The sequence below is a fragment of the Micrasema longulum genome, unplaced genomic scaffold (genome assembly GCF_059751315.1).
Source record: "Micrasema longulum isolate JH-2025_06_02 unplaced genomic scaffold, ASM5975131v1 h1tg000548l, whole genome shotgun sequence".
Classification (NCBI taxonomy): domain Eukaryota; kingdom Metazoa; phylum Arthropoda; class Insecta; order Trichoptera; family Brachycentridae; genus Micrasema; species Micrasema longulum.
In genome coordinates, this window is record NW_028277744.1 from 1,611,067 (window position 1) to 1,624,328 (window position 13,262).

Genomic DNA, 13,262 nt, shown 5'->3' on the forward strand with positions numbered 1-13,262 from the left:
TATGTAATAACCAAATTCAAGTAGATCACTCACTCAACCATTACTATGCTGCTGAACGTATCGTGCCAATGGATGCTTTCTATGGTGATCGGATTGGATTATCAGCTGATAGGATTATCCTGTAACAGGTTGAATTGATAAAAATGGGGAAGGGTCACTAGTTTTATAAAATATGTATCTAAGTAATATTCCCCAGCAATTTATGGCAAAAAAAAAATTGGGATAGGGAAATCATAACATTTTATTTAGTATTCGTGTGGATTACAAACAAATAACGCGAACCCGTACCAAAAACGAAATAATAATGTGAAAAATAATATTTAAACCATTTCGAATACAGCTAAAAATAATCCGATTACGTTGGTACGGTAGGTCATTTTTTATGTTTTCGCCTCCCACAACCTCGCCAAAATATTGCTTCAAAAATCCAGGATGCTTTTATGTAAATTTTATGGTAGTGATCGAGATTCACTACGAATAATTTATTAGTAATTTATTCTACCACCCGTCCAACCCACAAACTTTGTTATAATAACAACATTTATTTGCTGAGCTGAACATGTCAAATATTAACAATAAAAGTTCGTCGCATTTTTATGATCGTGAAGGATAAATCACATATAATCATAGAATTAAGAATAGTCCAGAAACCGCATACGCACATCAAACAGAAGGCGACTAAACTACTTATAAATGAGTAGGTTGACGTTTTGACCCATTAGTTTCTTTGTAGACGTCGCTCAGTACGCAACTCCTGATTTGAATTCAACTATGCCGTGTTGTGTCCTTTTATAGTGTAGAAATACTGCTAGGATCTTAAAGAAACAGGATGCAATCACATTTCATGTGTAATTAGCAAATGAATGTGTACGTAACAAATGCATTATTTAAAAAAAAAAATATTTTTCCATCTGTCAGATTGTCGAATAAACAAAATGAACATTTCGTTAGTGTTGCCAAGGTAGTAAATGTTTTAACCCTACTTTTCTCATCTAATGAGAGAACAAATGAAAATTGGACCTCGGATTATACAACTCTGTGGCGGACATTTGACCGACATTTTCTCTAAAACATCAAATATTATTTAACATGATATAAAAATATCCGTTGTATGTAAAATAAAATTTGTTTCATATTTTAAGTTCATTAATTCAATTACTCTTATTAAATGACCCTTTAGTTATCTACTCTGTTGTGTCAATTAATATTTCCGCGTGCTCAATCAAATTTAAAAGAAATTAACGATTCCATTTTTTTAACCTTACATTTGCGTTGTGACTACATTTTTTCCCATCGTGCAGCATTATTCGGCGATATCACGAATGCGCGCGGCGAAAGTCGGGCATAGTGGGGGGATTTTTGGACACAGTACGATGTATTCAAATTTGATTCTACGCTCCTTCTGGATTATTCTTAATTCTATGCATAAAATATAGTAGTAGGTAATTTGGACTCTTAATAAATATGTTATGACTGCCACGTTTCGTATTATGGCAGGCAGTCTTGACGATAATCAGTCTAGACGATTAGATAGATGAATTTCACGCTAGAGTGCCATTGTGCACTCCGTATGCGGTTATAATGACCTTTTTAGTTATGGCAGTTTGGCGTAGTGTACTACGTTCCAAATTGTATTAAATATCTACTTAAGAGAAAACACAGTCTGACTTTTCTCCATACAAAAGAATTCCCATATTTTAACTCTGGATTGTGGCACTAGAGCAGTGATGCTTTTACACACTATTTGACCATTGACGTGTCTCTGTTTTTAATATTTTTTATAAAAAGATTTTGATTATAACTACCTGTTCGAAATACTCAGCAGCTAACGTTATTTTTTTAATCTCCTGGCAGTAATAATTATTATTACAATTCACCAATACCTAGACTACACCGGCTAGGTAACGAGTATGGTGAAGTAGATATATTTCGTCTGTCTTTTTATAAATATATATAGGTTAAGTATTCAAAAGGTTATAAATTAATTTGTATAAAATTTCTTAATATTGTTCTTTATTTACTTTTTTTTTCCTCATGTATCTCTATAATAATGTATAAACTTATGTGTATGTATATGTATGTACATGTATGTGTATGTATGTATATGTACATACATGTATGTATATGTGTGTGTGTGTATGTATGCATATGCATGTGTATGTATGTGTGTATGTTTTTATATGTTAATTTTATTATTTTTTTTGAAAAAAATAAATATTTGCGTTCTTATAATTTACCCAAATATTTAATTTTGAGGGCCATTCTCAACGAGTTGTAAATAACTCACTATTAGAAAATGGAATCAAGTTGGGGTAGGGTGGGATTCGAACGACGGACCTTTGGTCCGTGAGTCCGAGACACTAGCCACGAGACCACAACCTGATTTATTTATTAAATATTTTATTAAATTTAAAAAAAAAAAAAAAAAAAATTAAATTATTAATTAATTTAAAAATTTATTAAATATTTTTCTATGATCCTATATACCTATATTGGTACATTTCCTTATTTTTACTTATTATTTTATCTTTTAGTTTTTCTTATGTTATCTTTAATTTTAACTAGATTTACATACTTTTGTTTCACTGCTGCACTTGAATGTAATTTCTAATATATGTAAAAGCCCGTAGGGCGTGTAAATTAATAAATAAATAAATAATTTGTTTCTTATGGGAGCTAGGACCATTCAAACCCACAAAAGATTAATCCGCCGTCTTCAGACGTATAAAAATATGATAAATAATTTCGGAAAACAGACAACGTACTGACACATAAAAAAATCATTCTAAAAAACCAATATTGGGTAAGTTTTGGGGTGCGAAAAACGAGATATCGAAACGTCGATTTTGTCGGTTTTAGTTAGGCATCATCAGTCCGACGTTCAGTTATCTTTTTCGCAATAGAGGCATCTGCGAGAGATTCTCAGAAAAGGTTGTTTCAAATTTAAAATTTACACTAAAAATGCATTATGTAACTTAGTAGACATTATAATAATAAATATGTACATCTCCCTTCCCCTCCGTATCCTCTCTTCAAGCATCCTTGTCCTGATCCCGCCCAATTTACAATAACTTACTGTTCTTAAAAAAACATAAAAAAATTCTTTGATTATTGAAAAATATTTACGAGTAAATGAAAATAACATTTTTATATGTATAAACTTATATGTATTTATTTGATGTGTAATATATTTTCTTTACTAACTTTGTATACTTTGTGGAAATCTGTTATTAGTTCTGAGTTTATACACTATATCTGTTTGTTTACTATAAATATGTATGTAGAACTGTTGATTTCCCAAATAAAACAAAATAAATAAATAAATACCTATTTATAAAATGTCTCTGCCACTGCATTATTTCTTATTGACTCAAAATACATTTACTTATCGTGGCTTTAGTTAGTTTTGTCCAACAAACCATTTTTAACGACTTTGAGTTAAATGTACAGGGCCCCTATTGCAAGTTGACATTTATCTTCAATTTTATTTACAAACTAAAATTAACTTTTCTGTATGAAAAGCAGAATATGCATATTTTTTTTTCTTCTAAACATGTTTAATTATGGTTTACCTACGAAGATACTTTAAATGTTCATTCAAATATACTCATTTTAGTACACAAATATCGGTTTTTCTTTATTGTCTTTTGAGGATAACTCTATAAACATTGGAATCGGGGCCCGGTAGTTCTAAGAAAGCCTTTAAAAGGGGTTTTTTAAACGAATTTTGTCTCAAGTTGCGGTCATTATTTATAACTTTGAAAAACATAAATAAAAAGTATTTCATTTAGTACTGTCCTGATATTATCACAAAAAAATAAGATTGGTTCGAATGCCAACGTAAATAATACGTATCGTTATCAAGATTTATGTACTTCCGAGCCTATTGATTAGGCTCAGATATTTTCCTATAGCGATTCGGCATGCGTTTAATAAAAATGGGACTCCTTATCTTAGTAAAAAGTCTAATAAAATATAAACCAAAAAACAGTCTTGTTCGTGGTGCTACAGCGTATAATCGTGCCGCTTGCTACTAATTATTTTAATCATTGCAAAATGGCGACCAAACATTTAATTAAATATTACCTGTAAACTTTGTATAAGTGAGTGAATCATATAATTATTCAAGTAGTTATTTTAGTGCAGATCAATTAAAGTAATGATACTTAATTATTGAATAAGTTTGTACGCAATAATTAAGCAAGTCATCACTTCTAATCTTCAAGACATTCTCAATAATTGATGAGTGAGGTTTAAATACATACGAAAAAAGTCGTATCTTAATGATACGAAACTATCCCAATAAACTGTGGAGCACCCACTAATTTATTTGTAATTTGGACCTATTTTTACGAACCCAATGCAATGGTGTGTAATTGTTTTACCTGGTGAGTACGATTTTTAAATTGTGACATTTATTTATTTATTTGGTCCACAAACTACAAACAATAAAAAATAATATTACAAAACAGAAATATTCATATAAATAAAATACATTACAGGATATTGCCAGGTAAATGCACTTACAGTACACCGTGAGGCCGGCTGATCTCCTCTCGATTTCCTTTTGCACGATTTTTACCTGAGAGTAACCGCTAAATAAATTTTACATAAATACAAAACAAAAAATAAAAATGTCTGTCTCCCTAATTGTACCCTGCCTTTATTACCTTTAATCAAGAATTCGCCACGATAAATGTGGTCAACAGGAAAATATATTTTTTTGAAAATGATGAATTCGAGACTTTCGTATCAAAATATGCCCTTGATTTAGATAGGTTTTAGGTAGGTATAAATAATAATAGAATTATCATGTGCATAGCATTTTATACCACGGTAACTTACTTATTTTTCTTATCGCAATGCCTCCTTCTACGCAAATTATGTCAGCTTCATGATAACGTTTCATGCGATAAATTGCCTTTATATCGTATATCTTTAGCTTATCTTTACGGTCTAATTTTTTTATTTACTTTTTATTATTAGGTATTATATTTATACACAATAATATGCAGACTGCACCAAGTAATCATGTCGCATTACAGAGACAATGTTGGCTAATTGAAATAATATTGAAGATAATTAAAATAATTGGAAGAATATTTGAGATCCCCGATTACAACTCATTCAATGCAATGGGAGGTCATCAGAGTTATCTTCAATAATGAAGTTCTGTGCTACGGGAAATTAGATATAAAAAATATTTTCTTAGGCGCGGTAAAAATTAGAGCATTAAATAGCACTGCGAAGTTTCTTAAAAATGTTGAAAAACAAAAGAACTGCTTTGAATGACGTCACTAGTTTTTTCGAATCAACCAATGATAGAGTGTTGTGATAATTTCAGCAGAAGTCACTGAAGAGAACTTCTGACGTCACACGCAGAATAATTTCAAAATTACAAAACTTTAAAAAAATCATAGCGCTGATAATCCGTATTTATTTTTTTTTCAATTTTGGCTTAGTTCGATAGTTTTTTTAAAATTTTTAATCATTGAACTTCTTTATTGTCTACAAAGTAAAACTGATTTTTCTATATGTGTAACACATTGTGTAGGTATATATGTGTAATGTGTATATTTGTTAAAAAACTTAAATATCTTCGCCGGTAAGTTGTAACCTTAGAGTATATACGTTGTAACAAACGTGTTTTGGGTTTTTTTAATGAATATTTTAATACAGAAAATTGTATTTTACTTTATGGAATATAAAAGAAAACTCTTTTAACTTTTATCTTCATATAGTAATACGAGCCCAGGGCTTTGGTTCTATTTCACACTCAACACTGTTTTCTTTATCCGCCCGAATACAGAAACTTGACTGTCATAAATACTAGTTGTTATTATTCTTATTATGGATAACTTATATACCGCCATTTTCGTAATATGATACCTCAAGGGCGTTATAAGTGATTATATAGATAAATAAATTTAATTAAAACTTTTAAATTTGTAATTTAAGTAAAACAATTTTTTTTTTCACGTGCTACAAATTTATTCAAATGATTTAGAGAACAAGTGGGTTTTGAGTTTTTTCCAAAACATCACTTCACTCTCACAGCCTCGCACCTCTGCCGGGAGAGCATTCCATGCCATAGGGCCTGCGACTGCAAATGCGCGTACACCGAATTTAGTGCGCTGTTTGCGTAGAGGCATAAAAACTTTTCTTCTCACCCTAGACGTAGCTAAATTAAGCGTAAGACGCCTGTCAGCTAGTTCATCTAGAATGCATAGTGCCCTTAGATATTCCGGAGCAGAGTTGTGCAGTGATTTATACATAACCCAACAGAGTTTGTATTCGACCCTCTGTAGAAAACGTAGTTTGTGCAATTCCCGAAGTAGTGGAGTAATATGACTGAACTTAGATATTTCGAAAATAAGTATCGCTGCTGCATTTAATACATACTGTAGGCGATTCATTTTGTTCATTGGTAGACCTGCGTAGATACCATTTCAATAATCGACTCTAGATACTACAAACGCATTTATCAATTGACGGCAAATTTTTGTGTATGCATTTAATTTGTCTCAGCTGATAGAAGCATGAACTTATCGTTCTAGTAATTTGAGCGTCAAGAGAAAGGTCAGAATTAAGAAAGACTTCCAGTAGTTTAACGGTGGGTAAAGCGGTAATCCTTACATCGGGTAGTGCAGTATCCTGAATCAAATTCTGTCGTCTGGTTGAAGCTATCAACAGTTGTCCGTTTTAGATGGGTTACGATTTACGATGCTATGTTATTCTGTTTTGAGGTTATGATCAAGGTGAAGTATTTTGTTTATTACTCTTGACTGGTTTTGAGTGAAAGTTCTATCACCTTGTGGTATAAAGACTATACATACTCGTATCCGTTAAAGAACTTTGAAAGCTATTAGTAATATTATGACGACTGACTGTGTATTTTAGATGACTAATGATATGGAAATCCTACCTGAGTAATCCATGGTTTCATTGACGTTTCCAGAACCTATTTGTGGTTTTACTTTGAACATTTGGTAGCCAATTTGAATGGACTAAACGTGATTATGGATCTTTTCTTACCAGGGCCTCGATTATGATGGGATGATAAAGAGGTCATACCTTCACCTTGGCGGTATAGTTGAAGATAAATTATTTCTAGTGATTACAAAGATATACTACCGACCCCCCACCTTCAAGTTTTGTGTAGGTACATCGATATGAAACAAGGGGAAGAGTACGTCACGGTACACATATCTACGCTCTAAAATTAATGACATAGCTTCAGTATGACGTCGTAGTTGAAGATAAAATTCTCTCGACCGACTGCAAATATATACTACCGATCCCCCCACCATCAAGTTTTGATGTAAGTACATCGGTTTATAAGGACGGGTCTAGAACCCCCCGATACGTTTATCTACGCATTAAAAGCGTCAAAAAAAATTTTCCGCCGTGCAATTTTTCCTTTTATTATGATTTATTAAAATCTTTAATCGTTTTGAGGCTGGCACTTTTTTTCTTTAAAGCCTATTAAAAATATGAGACAGAAATAAGTAAATTTTGAAGTCGAATTAAATTCAGACATAACTGTCAGTTTAATAAAACGAACGCTTAGAGCAAAAAATGATGTCGCTAGGTTCTGTCCTATTAACATAAGAGTATCTAGGCGTTAGAAAGTTACCACTGTGAAAAATAAATTTAGTTATTACATTTTTTTCATATGTTTTACTATCTTTCTGAGAGAACGTATCGAGAGTCGGCCTTGTAATCGCTCAGTACTACCTCAGTAGATAAATGCAGACGATCGTTAAGTATATCATTTTGCCAATGGTTAAAAGTCGTATAAAAATCATATTCATTAATTTAGCCGCAGATAACGGTGCATTGGCAACGGGCACTGCATTGTGAATGAAAATTTTCAAATTTAACTTTTTTTGCTTAATTTATTAACCGATTAAAACATAATATTACCGATGTATATATTTTTTTTATATTAGCTTATAAAACATTGTGGAGAACTTTGCGGAATAGTTATGGAATAATATAGACAAGCACAAGAGTTTATCTAATTTTTTGAGAGGGACAGCTCAAAATAAATAATAAATAAATAAATAAAATAAAATAAAATCGTAATATACCTATTATACTCGTACTTAAATATCACTTGATACCACAAATACTTGGCTACTACACCACGGAGGCTTCGATTCCCGATGAGAACACAAAAAAAAAATATATTTTTCTCAAGCCTGGGTGTTCTGTGTTGCAATTCGCCACTGGAATTTGGCCTCCTGGCCTGCTATAGTGCAAAATAAATATTTTTTCTTATTTGTGTTTTATTAAAATGAATATATTTATTTACACTCAAAATCGAACTCTTGCAAATTCATGAAAGATTACATAAATGTCCGGTATCCGGCCTTTTTTACATCCGGCCGGATATTAGCATGTATTTTATAAGGTGAACAAAATATCATTTTATTTATTCGCAAATGTATTTATTTTTAATAAAGATGCGTTATAAATATAACGCGTAAAATTGATTACAGGAAATTTTCATGAATAAATACAAGTTTTTCACTACTTTTGGCATCAAATTTTTTTTTGATAGAGCAGAAAAAATTTGGGGATTTTTATTTTTGCAGAAATCTCCACCAACAAGCTACAGAAAGTGGCTTGGTGGGATTTTAGTTTTAGTAAAAATATGAAAATTAAAATGTTAAAACTGTAAAGTTATTGCATTACCCAAAATACTTAATTAGGTTGAATTGACCAAACCGTATTGGTTTTTAAAATAGCTAAATAGTGCAGAGAGAAAAAAAGAAACTTCCTAAAAAATGAAAACTAAAATACTAAAACAAAAAATAAAAATCCACACATTAACCACTCTACCCCCGCGAGCACTATGAATAGGCTGGAGGCTCTTGAGATGTGGTTGCATCGCAGAATGCTTAAGATATCTTGGACAGACCTGATAACGAACTCATAAGTCTTAAGTCGAGCTAGAACGAACAGAGAACTCTTAACCACCATAAAAGTTCGTAAAATTTCATATCTGGGGCATATAATGGGCATACCACTTGCTTCATTTAATTTTGAAAGTACCACTTGCTTCATTTAATTTTGAATGGCAAGATTGAGGGTCACATAGGGGCTGGAAGAAGACAGATGTCGTGGCTGCGAAAAATACGAGACTAGACTAGCTTCGTGATTCGGCTGGCAGAGTGATTGCCAACGTTGGGGATACCTGACAGGGCACTAAGAGAAGAAGAACCCCCGCGAGAAGATTTAGAATAGTAGCCCTGGTTCAGGAATAGCCGCTCACTGTACAAATGTAGATAAAGTACACGCTGCTGCTGCCTTTTTTTCGGCGTCCAGCCAAATTACTATACTTTTCATCGTATTTATATCAGTTCTACTTAGGATCTTTTTAAATCTCTTGTAATTATTACTATCGATAGTTAATCTTTTTTTTTGCTTGATGTTATCGACATAGGTATCTGTTTTTTATGCTTGTGTTTCTTATTGCAGACTGACTCAAGATACTAAAATTTTATCGCGTTAATAAAGCATCAACCAGTCATCTCGGTCATTGATCCCCGAATAACATATTTGAGTAGGAAAAGTTATCGACTATTCTACTGTTCAGAATCGTTGCCCAGATCAAACAATTTTTGAAAGATATTTCAACAGAGTAGGAACCGCTTTGAAAAAAAGGGATAATAAAAATAATAATAAATTTCGTCAATTTTTTATAGCGCCGTTTTCGTGAGTAATCAATTCAAGGGCGCTGTACATTATACTTAAATAAAAAAATAAGAGAGTGCGGAGAGTGAGGCGCCTATCTGCCAGCTCGTCCGGAACGCAGAGTTCCTTAAGGTATTGAGGAGCCGTGTTATGCATCGCCTTGTACATTAACCAACACAGCTTGTACTCGACCTTCTCTGGAAAACGTAACCAGTGAAGACTTTGAAGCAACGGTGTAATGTGATCGTACTTTGATACACCAAATATTAACCTGGCAGCTGCATTCAGAATGGACTGCAATCGCTCCATTTTATATTTAGGTAAGCCAGCATATACCTGCCTATGGTTATGCCTGTTGGAAGGGCTACCGCTATGCTGAACAACATCGCTCCGGATATTGATCTGTTCCATGTATCCGAAGGGGTTTTCCGGAGCAGGATTCTTCGACTACTTTGACATGAGTCTCTTTCGTGTATTTTTTTTTCTTTTTTATAATATGTACGTATTGAATATATTTTTGTAATGTATATGTTATATTTAAAATAAATAAATTGAATTGAAAATAAATTGAAATTGAATATATTCCATTGCAATAATCGACTCTTGATATCACAAATGCGTTCACTAAAAGACCCGCCTCATTAGGTAAATGTTTTCGGATACACTTAATTTGCCATTGCTGGTAGAAACAAGCACTGACTGTCTTGCTGATTTGCTTTTCAAGCAAAAGTTTAGTCAACGTGAACGCCTAAAAGCTTAACAACGGGCATAATATCAGATCCAGTGTCTAAGGAAGGATCTTTTAACATATATTGCCTTCTTGGTGTGGCTACCGTCTACGAAATGGTAGCATCACGTCTGATCATAATGAAAGTCCATTGAAATTAAAATTTTCTTCTCCCTAGTAACGTGTTTGTTTGACTGGTCATCTTACCTTCATGTAACAAAAATGATCAAGATACACTGCGATTGGTGTACCAATGCAGTGCCCTATGCACCACTAGGTGCGGAAATGTAATGATGATGATGAAACAACCTTAGAATCTATTTTAATGTACAGTGGGTATAGTCAATTTTTTTTTGCACAACATGCCAGGAAACCCAATTACAGTGGTGAATTACAGCGCAGAACGCTCGAGAAAAATCTTTTTTTTTAATGTTCTCACCAGGAATCGAACCCGGAACCTTCCGTGCGTGAGTCCGAGCATCATCCAATCAGTATAAAGTATTTCTTTAATTTTAGTAATTTTATTTTGTATATAAAGTATTACTACTTACATGTTATTAAATATTTCTACTCACCGACTTTTCCATGTCTACTGGTTTTAGACGTACCCGTCTCTTCGTCAGGACATCAGTTAAACTAACATGCAAAACCCACTATACGCCTTCGCCATAGCTGTTGCACAAAAATATAAAACCAACGCGCTGACTTGAAACGATACGCTTTTATTAGGTAATCCTTACATGCAGAGGATTTATAAACTATTGTTTTCGTTTACTTTTTGTTTGAAGCGTTTATTTCTATACACTATGTATTTTTTTCACTTAATAGGTAAAAAGCACTGCGTTCCATGTATATAATTGATAAATAATTATTTATTACGTGAAAATTCCCTATTAATTTTACTGTGCGATTCGGATGTTTGTTTTGAATGGTTGATATTCTTTAGTATGTATGTATCGGTGCGTACGAGTAACTTTGTGCTCATTACCTATACAGGGCTATTGGTAACTCGACGTGTTCCCGGCAGGACGAGGTAGGGGTAGGGGTACACAAATGCAAGAAATTTAAGTACCCCAATGCATGGCCGAATGTTAATAGTTTTTGAGATATTTGGAATTTAGCGATTTTAGGACCGGCCACATTATGCGCCATGAGGGTCCCCTACACGACATCATAGAGGGAATGGCTGAGGGGACAAATTATAGAGGGCGCCCCGACGGGAATATTTGGAGCAAGTGCGCGAAGATTTAAACTGCGCCTCATATGTCGAGCTGAAGAGGGCTGCAGAGAATAGAGACCGATGGAGGACGAGATGCAGGACTTTGCTGCAAACCAATCCCCAGGATTGAGACTGCGAAGAAGATGAAAAATGCCCATTTTTGGGCGTTAGTGACAAAATAAAAAATATGGGTTTTTATACCTTTTTGGAAAACTTATTAAACAGGGATGTTTTATGAGTAATTTGTAAGTTTAATGTAGTAGTGATTTTTAAAGCTGTATGAATTTTTAGAGCAAGTAATATAAGACATTTCAATTAAATTAAAAACAACATTATTTTTTGGTATGTGTATTTTTTGTACATACACAAATCTGGATTTCTCCCGAGGGGGAGTAGGTATATATTTTTTATCAATATTCCTACAGAGATGATCTATATCTATATATCTATATATATGAGATATCCTTCATCTCTGTAGGAATATTGATAAAAAATATATACCTACTCCCCCTCGGGAGAAATCCAGATTTGTGTATGTACAAAAAATACACATACCAAAAAATAATGTTGTGTAATAAGATCTGGTCAAAATATAAGTATAAATAAATTGCAGAATCATCTGCAGGCGATTACTAGTACTTAATTTAACTCGGAAGAGTCTTAAATACATAAAATAAAGTAATATGCTAATTAAAAATACTTAACTTCAATATCAATACATAGATGGTGCTCCAACACGCTAGTGAATGCTTTCTCATTTAATAGGATATATACAGGTATCAAAATGATGCCAATGTCGATATTCGCTAATAAGCGGAATGGGGAATGTTGTTAAAAACGTAAAGTGGCCACTCAACCCAGCCAATGACAGGTCGTAAGCCCTGTAAACGCTCGAATATCGATAATCCTGAATTTGAAAAAATTCTACCTCATCTCTGTAGGAATATTGATAAAAAATAAATTAAAAACACTATTAGTCCTAGTTATTAAATTATAAATGTTTTAAGATATTTTATTGCTTATTACTACTACTACTACTACAATCACGCCATTTCCCCGTAGGGGTAGGCAGAGAGAATGGACCGCCACACACGTCTATCCTGGCATACAATCCTAGCCTCTTCCACATTCATACATCTTGTCACACATGCCCTTCGGTTCTGTCTGCTTTTGACATGACCAGACTTAAGATTTTGGCTTATCTGATCATGCCACGTCTTCCTTGGTCGTCCTCGTCTAACGTTGCCGTTCATTTTCGCCATATATACTTGTTTTACCATTCTCTCGTCCATTCGTTCTACGTGACCAAACCATTTCAGAGACCCTTTCTTAATCTTATCAATTATACTTGTCTCAGATTTACACTCTCGCCTGATTTCATAATTCGTAACCCTGTCATACATTGATTTCTATTAATTTTTGTTACCAGGTCACCTATAAATAAAAAAATATTTCAATGATATTTAATCAGCCATTTTTTAAAATTTTGTCACTAACGCCTAAAAATTGGTATTTTTCATAAAATCGCTAAATTCCAAATATCTCAAAAACTATTCACATTCGGCCATACATTGGGGACTTAAATTTCTTGCATTTGTGTACCCCTACCTCGTC

General features: G+C 33.1%; 1 protein-coding gene across 3 annotated transcripts in view; it reads left to right on the plus strand.

The window, feature by feature from the left end:
* kmr (pleckstrin homology domain-containing family A member kramer) overlaps nt 1–13,262 on the plus strand; it is a 147,478-nt gene that overhangs the window by 99,685 nt on the left and 34,531 nt on the right. The window contains exon 1 of one of the 3 annotated variants that reach the window (XM_088227947.1): nt 3,990–4,388. The exons of the other annotated variants lie outside the window; for them this stretch is intronic. Coding sequence (XP_088084073.1) covers nt 4,366–4,388 — 23 coding nt within the window. The 5' untranslated portion in view covers nt 3,990–4,365. Of the gene's footprint in view, nt 1–3,989; nt 4,389–13,262 lie in introns of those variants that run through there. 3 annotated transcript variants of the gene reach the window in all.